This window comes from Stomoxys calcitrans, chromosome 3, assembly GCF_963082655.1.
Source record: "Stomoxys calcitrans chromosome 3, idStoCalc2.1, whole genome shotgun sequence".
Taxonomy (NCBI): Eukaryota; Metazoa; Arthropoda; class Insecta; order Diptera; family Muscidae; genus Stomoxys; species Stomoxys calcitrans.
Genome location: NC_081554.1, coordinates 46805068 through 46823351, shown reverse-complemented (window position 1 = coordinate 46823351; position 18284 = coordinate 46805068). Strand labels below are relative to the sequence as shown.

General features: G+C 38.2%; 1 protein-coding gene across 1 annotated transcript; it reads left to right on the top strand.

The window, feature by feature from the left end:
• Positions 1-1325: 1325 nt before the first annotated feature.
• Positions 1326-18032, top strand: LOC106084806 (inactive pancreatic lipase-related protein 1-like). Its single transcript, XM_059365445.1, has 3 exons — positions 1326-1338; positions 13767-14010; positions 17219-18032. The coding sequence occupies exons 1-3, from the start codon at positions 1326-1328 to the stop codon at positions 18030-18032; spliced, it is 1071 nt and encodes a 356-aa protein (XP_059221428.1).
• The last annotated feature ends 252 nt before the right edge of the window (positions 18033-18284 follow it).

Below are 18284 nucleotides of genomic sequence, written 5' to 3'. Positions count from 1 at the left end.
GTCCCTGTTTGTTAAGCTGTGTTGAGTCTCTCGCCTCTGCACTGACTGATGCTTTAAAATTAGGATCTTCGTCCCAGTCTTCCCATTATTAAGACAGTCGGCGATGGTCTCATCATCAGGCACCTGTTTGTTAGACGGTATCGTGTCACCTGCCACTACACTACATGATGCTTCAATATGAGGATCTTTGCTTATCCTAGTCTTCCCAATCCTGAAAAAGACAGTCTTGGACCCGTAGTGTATCATGCTTTTAGTCTTAGCAAAACTTGTCACAGAGATTTGATCAATGGCTACCATAAGGAGAGTTCCTTCCTCCTTTTTCTCCTTGTGGAAGACCTCCCATTTCTCTTGGACCAAACCTTGGTTTTGCTTGCCTAAGAGTCCCAACATGGATTCCGTCCTGAATTTGCTGCCCCATCCCTTGATGAATACAGTTGACTTTTTAAGATAGACGATGTCCATATTTCTCACCAGGCATCGTTACTTGTTTGTAAGATAAGAAGGAAGGAAGACCCTCAAATAAATTTAAAAATCGACTTAGAATCACCTGCTGATTCGATATGGCAAAGTCCGCCTGTCTGTCTGTGCTAGTTGTACTGCCGAAAAAGTCATAAACGATTAGCGTGAGGTTTGGTGAGCATAATGAAGATTATTTCATTCGACGTTCGATTTTTTGGTGTATGCGTATGGTGAGTCATCCTTTTTTGTATGGTCTTTGTTGCAATCGATTAATGTATGCGAAGTACGACGAATGCTGGAGAAATTTCCATTCAACGTTCGATTTGGATGGCATTTAAGGAGCCTTGTTTGTTCGGAGCCTTTTTTACTGGTTGAAATCTGTCTGTGCAGAGTTCCTACTGCACATCACATCGTTTGGCAAGAGAAACTAATCCTAGGCTAATGGCTAGAAATTTGTTACTTTTGCAAAATGTACCTCAAAACCCACCGTAGCGCAGAGGTTAGCATGTCCGCCTATGACGCTGAACGCCTGGGTTCGAATCATGGCGATACCATCAGAAAAAATTTCATGCGGTGGTTTTCCCCTCCTAATGCTGCCAACATTTGTGAGGTACTATGCCATGTTAAACTTCTCTCCAAAGAGTTGTCGCACTGTGGCACGCCGTTCGGACTCGGCTATAAAAAGGAGGCCCCATATCATTGAGCTTAAACTTGAATCGGACTGCACTCATTAATATGTGAGAAGTTTGCCCCTGTTCCTGGAATGTTCATGGGCAAAATTTGCATTTTTTTACCTTAACGCCCAACTCTCTTAAATCCTACAAAAATACATCTAAAGACAAATTTAAACAAAAAGTTTGTAATCAATGTCTGAAGGTTGTAAGTCCAGACAGGCACCTTAATTTGTGCAAAGTTAAAAGTTTATCAAAGAGCGAACTAAGCTGAACATTTTAAAAAATAATGCATTTATATTTTCTCTGAGATTGAACATAAAAAAAATCATTCTATAAAAACGACGTTGATGACCGCTTTAATCCAATTAACTTAAATCCGTTTACTTAAGCTAGAAGTTTAAACATGTTTTACGCCCTTTTTTCCACACAATGAGTATCTCAAGGGTCCATTGCCCTTAACTGCTCGTACAACAAGTATCGATTGTTTTGTTTTAGCCGCTCTATAATGAGTTGTGTTTAACACTGCGAATGCTACGAATTACAAATAACAAGGAAAAATGTGGTAAACTCGGTTGGGCCGAATCTCGGGTACCCACCACCATGGATTTTGCTAAAAATTTGCACCAATGAACTAAGTTTAAAGGCATATTTTACATTTCGTGCCAAATCAGTTAACAATTGCAGCTTCTAATCCAATCGAGAGATAGGTTTATGTGGGAGCTATGGCAAGGAAATCATAACAAAACACTAATTTCACCCAAATCGATTAACAGTTGCGGCTTCCAGCGGCTCAAGCTCTAAAATCGGAAGATCGGTTTATGTGGCAGCTATACAAAGTTATAGATTGATTTGTCACGATTATAGGCAGTCATAACAGAACAGTACGTGCAAAATTTCAGCCCAATTGGATAACATTTCCGGCTTCTAGGGACTCAAGATGTCAGAAAACATACTAACAAGAAAAAACATACTTAGTTCGGCCGGGCCGGGTCTTGGGTACCCACCACCATGGATTTTGCTAAAAATTTGCACCAATGAACTAAGTTTAAAGGCATATTTTACTTTTCGTGCCAAATCAGTTAACAATTGAACTTCTAATCCAATCGGGAGATAGGTTTATATGGCAGCTATATCAGGTTAAACACCCATTTGGATCGTATTTGGCACGGTTGTTGAAAGTCGTTACAAAACACACCGCGCAAAATTTCAGCCAAATCGGATAACATTTGTAGCTTCCAGGAGCTCATGATCTCAAATCTGGAGATCGGTTTTAATGGGAGCTATATCCAAAATCTGAGCCGAAATTGCCCATTTGCAATCCCCAACAACTCACAATAAAAACAAGTATGTGTGCAAAATTTCAAGTGGCTAGCTTTATGCGTTCGACTGCTATCGATTCGGACAGGCGGACGGACAGACAGATCATTTCGTCGAACTAGCCTTATCCGTCAATGTAAAGACGATCCAGAATGTACAGCATTGTATATACTTTATGGGGTCTTAGACGAAAATTTACAGGTGTTACAAACGGAATGACTAGATTGGCATACCTCTATCCTATGGTGGTGGGTATAAAAATGTAGGTAGGCAGGTCAGTGTAATGAGCTTCATTGTCGTGCCTTGATCATGAACTTTCTGGGAGGTGATATGTAAACATGTTTAGATTCGGCTGCAAATAATTCCTGTCACGAATTCTTACTGAAGTGAAGGTGAGCCAAAGGCAGGTATGTAACGGAACAGCCTATTTATACGAAATGATTAACATTTTTTTACTATGAACAATTTAAACAGTTAAATTGCATCAAATAAGGTGCTGATTTTACAGGAAGATGCTTTTATTTGTTATTCAATTATTTCAGTTAAATACGACAAACTTGTGTTTTTCACCATAATCCCCCAATGTGTACTATTCCACAAGCAGAGTCAGAAAATTCAAGTAAAAGGGCGTTAGGATTGGCCGGTCGAATCTAAAATACCCTACACAATGGATCGCATCTGAAATATTCTTTGAATGACCTTTTTTAATATAAAGGGTGATTTTTTTGAGGTTAGGATTTTCATGCATTAGTATTTGACAGATCACGTGGGATTTCAGACATGGTGTCAAAGAGAAAGATGAAAGATGGTGGAATCATTGGACCGTATTTTTTCAAAGATGCTGTTGGACGCAACGTTACGGTGAATGAACACATTTCGAACCGAACACTGATTTTGGTAATAAAATTCAATGATTTGCAAGCGTTGCTCGTTAGTAAGTCTATTCATGATGAAATGTCAAAGCATACTGAGCATCTTTCTCTTTGACACCATGTCTGAAATCCCACGTGATCTGTCAAATACTAATGCATGAAAATCCTAACCTCAAAAAAATCACCCTTTATATAGGAGACCAGCTGGACAGGGCCCGCTCCGTTGCGCCTTCTTAAAAAATACCCTACACAATGGATCGCATTTGAAACATTCTTTGAGTGAACTTTTTAAATATATTGGAGACCAGTTGGACAGAGCCGCTCCGTTGCGCCTTCTTTCACACTATTTTTTTACCTGAGCCCTACACTGGTACGTTCAGGAAAAAATCCCGTTCGTATCTGAAACGTTCTTTGAATGGACTTTTCATATATATGGGAGACTAGCCGGACAGGGCCAGCTCCGCTTCGCCTTCTTTCTTTCTTCTATTTTATCTGAGCCCTATACTGGTACGGTCAGAAAAAAAGTCCTGTTTAGGGGTGCTGGTACGGCCTCTCAGATATTTCGCTCAAATGTGGATATCATATTGGTGCTCTACTCCCAAATTTCTTTCATTTCAGCCTTATATTACTATGGTCGGTAAATATGTCCAGTATGAGGGTGTTTTTAGAGGTGGAGTGAACCCCCATGTATCAAATTCATGATCTAGTCTCAAATACCTTTCATTTGAGCCCCATATTGTCATTATTAGTTTAAATTTCCATTTGGCGGGCTTTGGAGATGGGGCCGCCCTTGACATCCCACCTTAAATAAGTATACCAAATTTCTGTTTTTTTTATATTTATTATAAACAAACTAAATTTCGCTTTAATCGACTCAGCCATCTCCGGGATCTGGCGTTTTTAAAAATAGGGTAACGGGAGGATCCGCCCAAGGAAGTTTGGATGTTAGATCTACTTCATTCTCTTTGTTTTTGGTGGTCAATTGGAGTAGCCAAACCCTTTGCACCGAAAGTGGATATCAGATTCATACTCTACTCCCAAAAACCATACTTAAGCTATATACTGCTATAGTCGGTATATATGTGTGGTTTATGGGGAATATATGAGGTAAGGCGTCCCTAAACCACTTGACCATAAACCAGATATCAGATTTGAGCCCCTTTTTGCCATAATTCACAAATATGTGCAGTTTGAGAGGTATTGTAGGGTGGGGCGGCAACCCACACACTTAGCCCCGAAAAAATATCAGCATCGTGCTCTACTCTCAAATTTCTTTTGTTTGACCCCAATTGCCATTGGTTTAGGAGGAGTTTATGGGGTGAGACGACCTCCAAACACTCGGCCTCAAAATTGGATATCAAATTCGTTTGCTGCTATCAAGCACCTATTATTTATTGCCATAGTAGGCAAACATGGTCGGTTTGAAGGGATTTTAGGCGGCAGACTCTAAAATAATATCATCATCGTGCTAGAACACAATTTTGTTTGAACCTTATAATGTCATGCATTTTGAATATCTATGTATTCAGGGCTTTATAATATTTTTTGTATTGGCTATCTTCATTCAAAATCATATTCCTAAGCTACCACTTGGAATACCACATTTTTAAAGATTCGCGGGTACTCCTGTGTTTGTCCCAATTTCAGTGTAAAAAGTGAACTCTACTACCAAAGACCTTTTATTGATTTTCTATTCCATCCTTATCGGCCTTCATTTATTGTTTGTAATTCCTTTTTTTGGGTAGGATAGAGAGAGGGGGATTGCCCTCTGACACATCCTTTCATTTGAGTACAATATATTCTCTGTCGTCCTACATGACAGTTTGGTGGTTGTTTTTATTGGGAAGAGAAGGTCGGACCCACTGAACCCAAGGCCCAAAAGAGAATTTATTTGAGTCCTTTGTCCTCGTGATCTACATGCCCTGCTGAACTTTAGGACGTGACCGAGATACTTGAATCCTTATATCAATATTAGATTCGATCTCTACTGACATAGACCTTTCATGATGGTCTAATATGGTTTTGGGCCTTACTTGGTAATTACACCTGATTTTCAATATTCTGTAATCATATTCGTACTATACTCTTGAATACCTTTCATTGGAGTCCCATATGGTCCCGGTCGGTCCATTATTGATTTTGGGCGGTACTTTTGATGCGGTTTTGGGCTTGGGGTGGCGTCCTAGCTACTTGAATTTTTGACATCATATTCGTATTCTACTCTCGAATATCTTTTATTAGAGTCCCATATTGTCCCGATCGGTCCACTTTGATTTCAGAAGGTTTTGCGCTTGGGTTGGCTGCCTAGATACTAGGATCCAATTTTGTTATATAATTTTCATACTCTATTCTCGAATACCTTTCATTGAAGTCCCATATAGTCCCGGTCGGTTCACTTTTGATTTTGGGCGGTACTTTTGATGCGGTTTTGGGCTAAGGGTGGCGCTCTAGGTACTTGAATTTTTGACATCATATTCGTATTCTACTCCCGAATATATTTCATTAGAGTTCCATATTGTCCCCATTGGTCCACTTTGATTAAAGGAGGTTTTGGGCTTGGGATGGCTCCCTAGATACTTGGATCCAATTTTTAATACCATTTTCATACCCTATTCTCCAAAACCTTTCATTGGGGTCCTATATTGTCCGCATCGGTCTACTTTTTATTTTAGGCGGTACTCTTGGGGGACGTCCTAGGTATTTGAATCCAATTTTTGACGCCATATTCGTATTCTACTCCCGAAAGCCTTTCATTTGGTTCCCATATTGGTCCGATCGGTCCACTTTGAATTTTGGCGGTACCTTTGGGGTGGTTTTGGGCTTGGGAGGGCTCGCTAGGTACTTGAACCCAATTTGAAATATCATATTCATATTCTTCTCTCAAATACCATTCATTTGAGACCCATATTTTACTGATCGGTCTACTTTTGATTTTGGGCGCTATTTATGGGGTATTTTTGGGCTTTGGACGACGCGCTAGGTACTTGCACCCAATTTAAAACATCATATTCATACTCTACTCTCAAATACTTTTCATTGGAGTTCCATATAGTCCCGGTCGCTCCACTTTTGATTTTGGTCGCTACTTATGGGATGGTTTTGGGCCTGGGGCCGTCCTCGCTAGGCCGCTAGGACCCAATTTTGTATACCATATTCGTATTTAACTCCCAAATACCTTTCATTTGAGACCCATATTGTCCCAATCGGTATATATATCCTGCTGGGGGGTTTTGGGGGTGGGGAGGTCCCTCAGACACCAAAACATAATTTTTTTGTCATATTTGCACTCTACTTTTAAATACCTTTCATTTGATACCAATATTGCCCAAAGTGATAAAGTGTCGTTTTTGGGGGTGGGGGACCCCTCCTCCCGACACTTAGGGTGACATGTTTATGCCAAATTCGTACTCTACTCTTTAAAAACATTTTATTTGATACCCATATTTTCCCAATCGATAAACATATCCGTTCGGGTGGGTTTTGGGACAGGGCATCTCCCCAGATTATTTGACCCCAAAATTTTATACCAATTTTGTGTTTTTGCGGTACCGTTAGGTGGTATGCAAAATTTCCCTCAAACCGGTGCACTCATCTCCGAGATCTGGTGTTTTTGAAAAAAGGTGGTAAGGGGGAGGGTCCGCGCCTTCTAGTGGTTCAAGGAATGAAATCGAAGGATCGGTTTATATTAACAGATATATTAGGTTATAAATCGATTTTAACCATACTAAGTGTACTTGTTGGAAATCAAAACAAAACACCTTGGCTCCGAGATCGGTTAACATTGGCAGGTTATAAGGAGATTTGAGCCACCTTGTACAAAATTTCAGCCTGATCGGTTAAGAATTGTGCCCTTTAGAGGCTAAAGAAGTCTAGAGCCGAGATCGGTTTATTTGGCAGCTATATTAGGTTATGAACCTATTTAAAACATTCTTGGCACAGTTGTTGGAAGTCAAAACAAAACACCTCGGGCAAAATTACCGTCAAATCGGATAAGGATTGCACCCTCTAGAGGCTCAAGAAGTCAAGATCCGAGATCTGACCTACAATTATAGGAAGTATATGTGCAAAATTTCAAGCTCCTAGCTTTACTCCTTAGATTGACGGACGGACATGACTAAATCGACTTGGAATATCAAGACCATCAAGAATACATAAATACTATGTAGGGTCTTAAATCAATATTTCAGTGTATTACAAATGGAATAACAAAATTAGTATACCCCCTTCCTATGGTGGAGGGTATAAAAGGGGAAAACAAAGATTTCTCACTTTTACGACTAAATCTATTTTAAAACTTTAGAATATCATATGGGAGGAATGTTAATTTACTTAATGACCGTATTTAACATCACTCTCAAAATAGCACAAGCATATTGCCGAGATTAAGTTGCAGAAAATGTTGTAGATAGTCGTGGTGGTCCTGCAAGTTGTCATCGCATACGTTAAAATATTTTTGCTATGCATTTTTTTATGCGTACTTTTAAAGCTAGACGATTGCCTTTTTTACTGTTGTTCTACTCTTCTGGATGCATTGGAATTCTCTGAAATGTTCTTTTAAATAAAATTGTATTCTATGTGAAAGGCAAGAACAGTTGTTCGCAGGACATTCGTGGGTACACTTCGTGTTGTCTGTCGCTTGTGGCTTAAATTATATACTGAAAATTTTACAAAAGTCATAATGTTAAGATTGTGTTTAATTTTCCTAGGATTTATGGCAACAGAAAGTTTGGGTTTGTATATTTGAAAGAAACATTATTAAGTGAATTTAAGTGTATTTGTTTTGAAAATTAAACACGCAAAAGAGTGTAATGCAAAATTGTTTCTTATGGAAAAATGAAAAAGATAAAGAAATAAAAATGGATTTTTTTATGATTGAAAACAAAAGACCTAAGACACATGCATGTTTAATTAAAGTGACAAAATGTGCCTTTTACAATTTTACAAAATTTTCACATTTTTCATTTTTCTGACATGTTTTCATTATTAAAATTTTAAATATTGACAGTTTTCCTAGTGAAATTGCTTACATTATTTATATGTTAACATTTGTAACATGCTTTTAAGTTTTTGCCACTTCGCATTTGACTATTTATGATTTTGTTTTATTGTAAAGCTTTATGACTGTGTTATATGTATAGCCATTCGACCTTGTTATATGACCTTGTAAACACACTCTTCAACTGTGAGATAAACTGTTTACCTAAAATGTTTGAACTTTTCTAATGAATGTGGCAATTTCGACTTTGATGCCTCATACCAATGAGCATATGTTTAAAGTGACTGTGACTTAACAGTGGAAATCAAGTAAACATTCATTTAATACATCCTGGCTGGGTTTTCGGGATCAATCGAGATCAGAAAATAAGTAATGGAATCAATTCACATGAATTTTCATAAACATAAACTTAAAAGAGTAGCTACAATCAAACAAAACAAGTAAAAACGTGCTAAGTTCGACCAGGTGCTGATAAAAATTTCTACATCCGAAATTTCTCCCAAATCAGGCAAAATTCTAAATTATATACCGATTAAAACCAAACTTGTCACGACTGTTGGAAGTCCTAACGAAACAATGCGTGCAAAGTTTCAGCCCAATCGGATAACGATTGCGGCTTTCGAGACACAAGATATTGGGTTGCCCAAAAAGTAATTGCGGATTTTTCATATAGTCGGCGTTGACAAATTTTTTCACAGCTTGTGACTCTGTAATTGCATTCTTTCTTCTGTCAGTGATCAGCTGTTACTTTTAGCTTGCTTTAGAAAAAAAGTGTAAAATAAGTATATTTGATTAAAGTTCATTCTAAGTTTTATTAAAAATGCATTTACTTTCTTTTAAAAAATCCGCAATTACTTTTTGGGCAACCCAATATTAAATCGGGAGATCGGTTGTTATGGGAGCTGTATTAGGTTATTCACCGCTTTGGGTCGTACTTTGTACAGTTGTTGGAAGTCGTAATAAAATACTACGTGCAAAACTTCAGCTCAATCGGCTAACAATTGATGCCTCTAGGGGCTTTAGATATCAAATGGGGTGATCTGTTAATATGGGAGCTATATCAGGTTATAGGCCGATTACGACCATACTTGACACAATTTTTGGAACTAATAACAAAATACTACTTGAAAAATTCCTGCTCAACCGGATTACAATTGTGGCTTCCAGGGGCTCAAGAAGTAAAATCGAGGGGAGATCGATTTATACGTAGCTATATTAGGTTATTGACCGATTTGTACCGAACTTGGCACATTTGAACACTACGTGTAAAATTCCAAGTAAATCGTATAACAATTGCGGGTTCTAGATGATCGAGAATTCAAATAAGGAAATCGGTTTATATGGGAGCTATATCACATGTTATATCGGATGAAAGACATATATGGGAGCCATATCTAGTACTGATCCGATTTTGATAAAATTATGCACACATATTGGAGCATTAAGAAGCACATCTTGTACAACATTTTGTAAAGATCGGACAAAAATTTTGCCTACAAGAGCCTTAAAACCAATATCGGATGTAAGATATATATGGGAGCTATATCTAAATCTAAACCGATTTTGTTCAAAATCCATAGCGTTCGTCCTTGGACCAAAAAAGTGACTTGTGCAAAATTTTACGATAATCAAACAACAAATGCGATCTGTACCTTTATCACAAGAATATCGAAAGAACCGAAAAAAAGCGGATTAAGATTTTATTTTAGACAAGCTGAGCCCGACCCGTTTTGCTGCGCCCGATAATGCTATGTTGTAGAAATGTACTTTAAATTTGGAAATTTCTGCCTAATTTGAGTTGAAAATGTATTCCAATTCTCCTGTGAATTTTTCTACTCTCAAATACCTCTTATTAAAACCCCAATTAAGTAAAAGTCCTGTTTGAGATATGGGAAAATCCCAGACTCTTGGTCCCAAACGTGCAAGTAAATTTCGTGCTGTACTCCCAAAGATCTGTTATTTTAGATCCATACTGCCATGTTCGGTAAATATGTTCGATCTGAGGTTTTTTTTTGGGGTGGGATACCCACGAAACACTTAGTCCCACAATTGGATATCAGATTCGTTTTCTACTCTCAAATACTTATAATTTGATACCAATATAGTAGTGATTGGTCTATAAATCCGTTTGGCTGGTTTTGGATTGGGCAGCCCACCTAGGCACCCCACCCTAGATTTTGATACTAAATTTTGGTTTTGAGGTTACTGTTAGTGTGCAAACAAAATTTCGCTTAAATCGCCCTATCCCATTTCCGAGATCTGGTGTTTTTGAAAATTATTGCAAGGGGGAGGGTGGGAAAGTTAAAAAATAATAACGTTAACAACCACAACGAAATTCCTATATTTTATTTTTCTTTATTCAAAGGACCGAGAGGTTATCCTAACAAACATATATGCTGTATGATCAATTTTGACCACTTTGCCCTCTTTCTGTTCATTTTGCCTACATTTACTTGTGTCTCCACACATTAATTAAATCATACAGTGTCCCATTAGGTCACTATGATTGATCGACTGTATTGGGGTGAGGTGGTCCGCTAGACATATGAGCAGAATAAAGATATCAGATACCTTTAATTTAAACCCATATTGTCATGATTGGTCTATACAGCCGTTTGGTGGAGAGCGTCTATATGAGGGTTGTGCGCCACACCCCATCTGGCACGAGTTAAGGAGCTTAAGCACCACCTAGATTCTTGGACACAAAGATTATTGTTATATTCGTAATCTGCTCCCAAATGCCTTTTTTTGAGTCTCATCAAGCTATGTTCGAGTAATATTCCCATTTGTAAGGGTTTATAGGGGGTGGGGCGATCATCAATCACTTTGACCTCATTTTTTATATCATATTCGAAATCTACTCCCGAATACCCTTCATTTGAGTCCAATATTGATATGTACGTCCAATAAGTCTGTTTGGGACAGTTTTTTGAGTTGGGCGACGCCTTGGATACTTGAACCCAGTTTTTATACCCTCCACCATAAGATGGGGGGTATACTAATTTCGTCATTCTGATTGTAACTACTCGAAATATTCGTCTGAGACCCCATAAAGTATATATATTCTTGATCGTAGTAAAATTTTATGTCGATCTAGCCATGTCCGTCCGTCCGTCCGTCCGTCTGTCTGTCGAAAGCACGCTAACTTCCGAAGGAGTAAAGCTAGTCGCTTGAAATTTTGCACAAATACTTCTTATTAGTGTAGGTCGGTTGGTATTGTAAATGGGCCATATCGGTCCATGTTTTGATATAGCTGCCATATAAACCGATCTTGGGTCTTGACTTCTTGAGCCTCTAGAGTGCGCATTTCTTATCCGATTGGGATGAAATTTTGCACGACGTGTTTTGTTATGATATCCAACAACTGTGCCAAGTAGGTTCGAATCGGTTCATAACCTGATATAGCTGCCATATAAACCGATCTTGGGTCTTGACTTCTTGATCCTCTAGAAGGCGCAATTCTTATCCAATTTGAATGCATTTTTGCACGTAGTATTTTGTTATGATATCCAACAACTGTGCCAAATATGGTTCAAATCGGTTCATAACCTGATATAGCTGTCATATAAACCGATCTTGGGTCTTGACTTCTTGAGCTTCTAGAGGGCTCAATTTCTATCCGATTTGGCTGTAATTTCGCAAGACGTTTTTTATTGTTTCTTTCAACAACTGTGCCGAATAAGGTTCAAATCGGTTCATAACCTGATATAGCTGCCATATAAACCGATCTGGGATCTTGACTTCTTGAGCCTCTAGAGGTCGCAATTATTATCCGATTTGCCTGAAATTTTGTACGACGGATTCTTTCATGACCATCAACATACGTGTTTGTTATGGTCTGAATTGGTCCATAGCCCGATACAGCTCCCATATAAATCAATCTCCCTATTTTACTTTTTGAGCTCACAAAGAGCGTAATTTTTATTCGAATTGGCTGACATTTTACACAGGTCTCCAACATATAATTTAATTGTGGTCCAAATCGGACCATATCTTGATATCGCTCTAACGCAAAGCAAATCTTTTCTTATATCCTGTTTTGCCAAAGAAGAGATGCCGGGAAAAGAACTCGACCAATGCGATCCATGGTGGAGGGTATATAAGATTCGGCCCGGCCGAACTTAGCACGCTTTTATTTGTTAATACTATATTCATATTCTACTCTCCAATAGCTTTCATATTGTCCCCATCGGTCTACTTTTGATTTTGGGTGGTGTTTTTGGTGTTACGGGGGAGGGTCCGCCCCCTTCCAATATCAACAAATTATAACACCTATACCTCCTTCCTGACCATATTCATAATCTACCTTTCATTCGAATCCCACATTCCCATTATCGTCCAATATACATATTTTAGGGTGTTTTAGGGTCGGGGCGGCCCCCCAGTTACGTGGACCCATTTTTTGATATGCAATTCGTACTCTACTTCTGAATACCTTTCATTTGAGTCCCATATTGTAACGATCGGTCCACTTCTATTTTTGAGTCGTACTTTTGGGGTAAGGGGAGGGTCCTATACCTCCTTCCTAACCATATTCGTAATCTACTCCCGAATACCTTTCATTCGAGTCCCATATTGTCATAATCGTCCAATAAACATATTTTGGGATGTTTTAGTGTCGGGCGGACCCCCAGTTCTTGGATCCAACATTTGATGTCAGCCTATTAAAGTAGCATTTTTCTTCCGATTCCGATGAAATTTGGCACATTGAGCTCTGGCAGACCCCTACCCATTCCTGTCAAATATGGTCCAGACCGTACCATATTTAAATATAGCTGCCATATAGAACGATCTTCCGATATAGAGTATTCAGCTCATAAGAGGAGCATTTTTCATCCGAGTTTTGTGAGTGAGTTTTGATAGGCCCCTTTCAAATATGAACGGCCCTCTGTGCCTTGCTCGAGTTCCAGCGAAGAAGTCTTTTGAAGGCGATCACGCAAACCGGGACGATAAAAATCCCGATGAAAAGATCAAGTGGGGAAAGACATCTCCAAATTTGGTATCAGAGATTTTAGAAGGAGCACAGAAGATTGAAGCTCTTGAAACGCTATTCTAAGTTCTGCTAATGGGACAAATGTTTTGTCATAGCCAATAAAAGTAAAGTAACAAAATTATAGCGTAATTTAATTTTAACTGTGCTACTGTATTTAATTTAACAAGTAATTCGTTGACTTCTTCCAAACATTAATGACTAAGAAGAGAACCTAAATACATTTTGTTCACCACAACTGTGAAAAAATAAAGGCGTAAGAGTAAACTGTAACCATAGCTTCATTAATAACTCTCGAAAAACAAGGACTGGTAATTTTCCAATTTATAACACTATACGAAACATTATTCTCATTAATGATAATTGCTTTGCAATATGGTTGTACATTGCCACCAACTTTCATTCTCAACTTGAATTCATCATATTTTTTTTTTTATTATTCTTTTACTCCCATATAGCCCGCGACAATGGCAACTACTTGAAAAACCAGTTGGGTAATTGCGAGCCATTGACAGTGGATTTTTTAGCGACCCTAGTAACAAAGGAGGCTCGTCAATTGCTCACGCCCGGTTTTAGCAGAACGAATAAACAATTACGCTTTGATTTATATACGAGAAAGAATTCGTATGTGAAACAAACATTGCGAACTGGGGATGAAAAGTCTCTGTACGAATCCAACTTTAATGCAAAGTGGCCAGTAAGGTGCGTATCTATCTGTGCGAAAGAAACATTTCAACAAAACAAACTTGTGGTGCTATAAAAATAGCCCAGAAGAAGGAAGCATGTGCTAAGATTGTGGCGTTAACGGCTTGTCAGATTTGCGGTTTCCTTTGTAAGATCCTTCATATATAATTTAGTGTTGAGGAGATGGTTTGTTTAAACTGTAGTATTTTTGTATGATCTCGAGGTGATGAAACGCATTTACAAGTTTCATGATAGCTTTACAACATGAAGTTGTCTGTCCATAACCTGAAACTGGTGTTTTTAATGCAATTATATAGAACTGTAAAGGAACTGTTTGTACGTGCTTAATAATAATAATTATAAGAAAATATTCGAATCAATTAGCGTATAGTTTTCATAAAAGTAAATGATTACAGGAATTTTGCAGTTTTTATAAAATATCTTAAAAATACTATACATTGAAAGCTCATATATAGTGGACTTAGCAGAAATTTTAAAGTTTCAAGCGTATATATACCTATATATTTTTTGCGAAGCATGTAGAGAACACGGAAGTCTTTAACAACAAAATGTGGAGCAAAATGAGTTGAGAACTAGTTTTTGATATAAACATGCACAAGCATGAAGAGTTATTGGTTAGGTATAAGGAGTTGAAATCATTCTGAATGCTTTGGACTCAACGTAAAATGTGGGTAAAATTGCTAATATGATTAATTTTAAGCTATAATATATCAGGGTGGGTGAGTATTGGCGGTTGTCACAACCTTAAGAAATTTTTCCCAAATCAAATCGAAATCAAGGTTTTAGGGCAAAGTCGGAAGTTTCCTTATTATTGGTCCAAACACAAAAGTTTGTCATTAAAAACCAAAAGCTCAATTTTGGATATAGACCCTTGGTTTTTTTTGGCAAAGCTTCTTCGAATTTATCGTAGAGTAGCTGGAGAGGGCCCGCTTCGCTGAGCCTTATTTAACTCTCTAATGTCTTTATTTGAGAGTGCTGGCGGAACTTCGGACAAAATTTAAAGCGGTGGTTATCCTCTCTTAATGCTGGCGATATTTGAGTGGTACCATGCCATGCATGGTCATGTAAAAAAATCTCCCAAAAGAAGTGTCGCACTGCGGCAACCCGTTCGGACTTGGCTATAAAAAAGGTCCCTTATCATTGATAAACTCAACTTGAAACGGAAAGCACTCATTTGTGTGTGAAAAGTTTGCCCCTGATCGGTTCCTGGGCAAATTTTTACTCTACTCCCAAATGCCTTTTTTTTGATTCCCATATCACCGTATTGGTGGTGGTCATCAAAGTAAATGGAAGATTCGAGCTCTACTTTCAAAAACATTTCATATGAGTCCCATAATGGCATGATCGGTACATAAGTTGTGTTTGATGGTGGGGTGGACCCCAGGCTCTTTGTCCCGATAATTATTATGACTTTCCCGAAAATCAATAAATTTCCACCCCAAATCGCTTTTATAAAATAGGAAGGTATTTTGGGTGGGACGGCTCCCCAAACACATGACTCTATATTGTCGTGATTGCTCTATATATTCATTTGGCGGGTTTTGGGCGGCACCCGTCCCGAACAACAGAAACCATATTTTTCTTTTGGTGAATGTTAGAGTACAAAAAAATTCAAACAAATCGAATGGCCTATCTCCGAGATCTGGTAAATATTTTTGAAATAATGGTAATGGGAAGTGCTTTTTAGGGGAGTCATATCGACTCAAATATGGATATCAAATTCGTGTCCACTCCCAAATCCCTTTACTTTGAGCCCCACATTGTCATGGTCGGTAAGTATGAACCGTTTGGAGGGTTTTTTTGGGGCTGGGGCGGCCTCCGGCACTTTGCACGCAAATACCATTGATTTGAGCTGCATATTGTTATAGTCGGAAATAAAGTTCAGTGTAAGTGGTGGTTTAGGGCGTACCCCCAAAATTGGATTTCAAATTCGTTTTCTACTCTCAAATACCTTTCATTTGAGTCCCATATTGTCATAATGACCTATGAACCTACGACGTACAAATTTTAATGTCACATGTTTAATCTACTCCCAAATATCATCTGAATCCCATGTAGACATGGTCGGCTGATATGCTCATTCGGGGGTGGGGCGACCTCCCATTATTTGGACTTAATTTTTTATGCCATATTTGTAATCTACTGCCGGATACTTTTTATTTGAGTCCCATATTGATAGGAACATCGAATATATTGGGTTGCCCAAAAAGTAATTGCGGATTTTTTAAAAGATAGTAAATGCATTTTTAATAAAACTTAGAATGAACTTTAATCAAATATACTTTTTTTACACTTTTTTTCTAAAGCAAGTTAAAAGTAACAGCTGATAACTGCCAGAAGAAAGAATGCAATTACAGAGTCACAAGCTGTGAAAAAATTTGTCAACGCCGACTATATGAAAAATTCGCAATTACTTTTTGGGCAACCCAATATCTGTTTAGAGGAGTTATGGGGTTGGGGTGACCTGCTGGGTACTTGGAACCAAAATTTAATACGCTACTAATTTTCTAGTCTCCAATACCTTTCATTTGATACCCATATTGTGCCCATCAATCCTCTTTTAATTTCGGATTGCGTTTTTGGTGTAAGGGGGAGGGTTAGCCACCATCCGATATCAAAAAATTATATAACCTATATGTATGTTCTTTTTTTGATTCTTCGGAACAAACAAACAAACCGAGTCTCATATAGTCATGATGGGTCATATGCCCATTTGGGGAGTTTTTGGGGGTGGAGTGACTTTCTACACTTCGATCTGATTTTGTATTCCAGATTCGTAATCTACTCCCGAATACCTTTCATTTAAGCCCCATATTGATATGGACGACCAATTTATCTGCTTTTACATATTTTGGGGTTAGGGCGACTTCCTGGGTACTTGAACCCAATTTTTTATACCGTATTTGTATTTTACTCTTCAATACCTTTCATTTGATACCCATGTTGTTTTTATCGGTCCCCTTGTGATTTTGGGTGGTATATTTGGGATAACAGGGAGGGTCCGCCCCTTCCGATATCAACAAATTATAAAGCATATTTCTTCTTCCTGACCATATTCGTAATTTACTCCCGAATACCTTTCATTTGAGTCCTATATTGTCATGCTCGTCCAAAATTTTTTGGCACCCTAATATTAATAACTTTGTCATTTCGCATCAACAGAAATGTAAATACAGTTTTTGCTATAATTTATTACTGTTTTCAGAATTTCCCTGCATGGTTGGAATGGCAAAACAACAACATGTTCCAGTGCTGCTATTAAAGATGCATATATGGATGCAGGGAACTTTAATGTCATACTAGTCGATTGGAGTGATTACTCACTGGATGTCAACTATATACGAGTCATAACAGAGGTCTTTGAAATAGCCCAGCAATTAAATGATTTTACCGCATTTTTGCATAAAACAACCAAATATCCATATGAAGAAATGTATTTGATTGGTCACAGTTTTGGTTGCCACATAGCCGGTGTAGCGGGCAAATTATTGAAACACTCTCGCTATGGTGTTATATATGCTTTGGATACCGCTGGACCCATACATCAGGTGTTGAATGAGGAATGGCGTTTAACCGCAGATTCTGCTCTCTACGTTGAGTCCATACAAACAGATACCGCTCTAATGGGTTTTCGTGGTAGTAATTTGGCTCATGCCTCGTTTTTCCCCAACTGGGGTTTGGGTCAGCCACATTGTCCCAATGTGACCGATATGGAACCGGATTTCAGCTGCGATCACTTTAGTGCTTTGTATTATTTCGCAGAGTCAGTACGCAATCCCCAGGCCTTTGGAGCTATTCAATGCAAAACCTATGAAAATGTCATTAAGCAGAAATGTGAATGCAGTAGTCGGAGTAAACGGTGTCCGGCCCAAGTGTTTATGGGTGGAGAACCTGCTCAACCCAAGAGAGGAGTTTTCTATTTGAGCACAAATAAACGTAGGCCATTTGGGAATGGAGCTATTTGCCGCATGCGCAGAGCCATAGAACCTACTGTTGTGAGAATAACAAATCCGCAATAGGTGTATAAGTGAGTTGTTAAGGTGAATTTGGATCTCTGTAGCATGACGAAGATTTTATGTTAACTAATAATGATTTTGTTTTTTAAATTTAGAATTACTATAATATTTTGTATTATTTAATTTGTCAAAAGGTAAGAAAATATTTTTGCTTTGGTGTAAGATTGTTTGCCTTGTGGAACTTGTAAGACTTAAACTTAAGCTCGGTTTTATAGTCATTTTATAGCCACCAACATAGGATGGGGGACATACTTA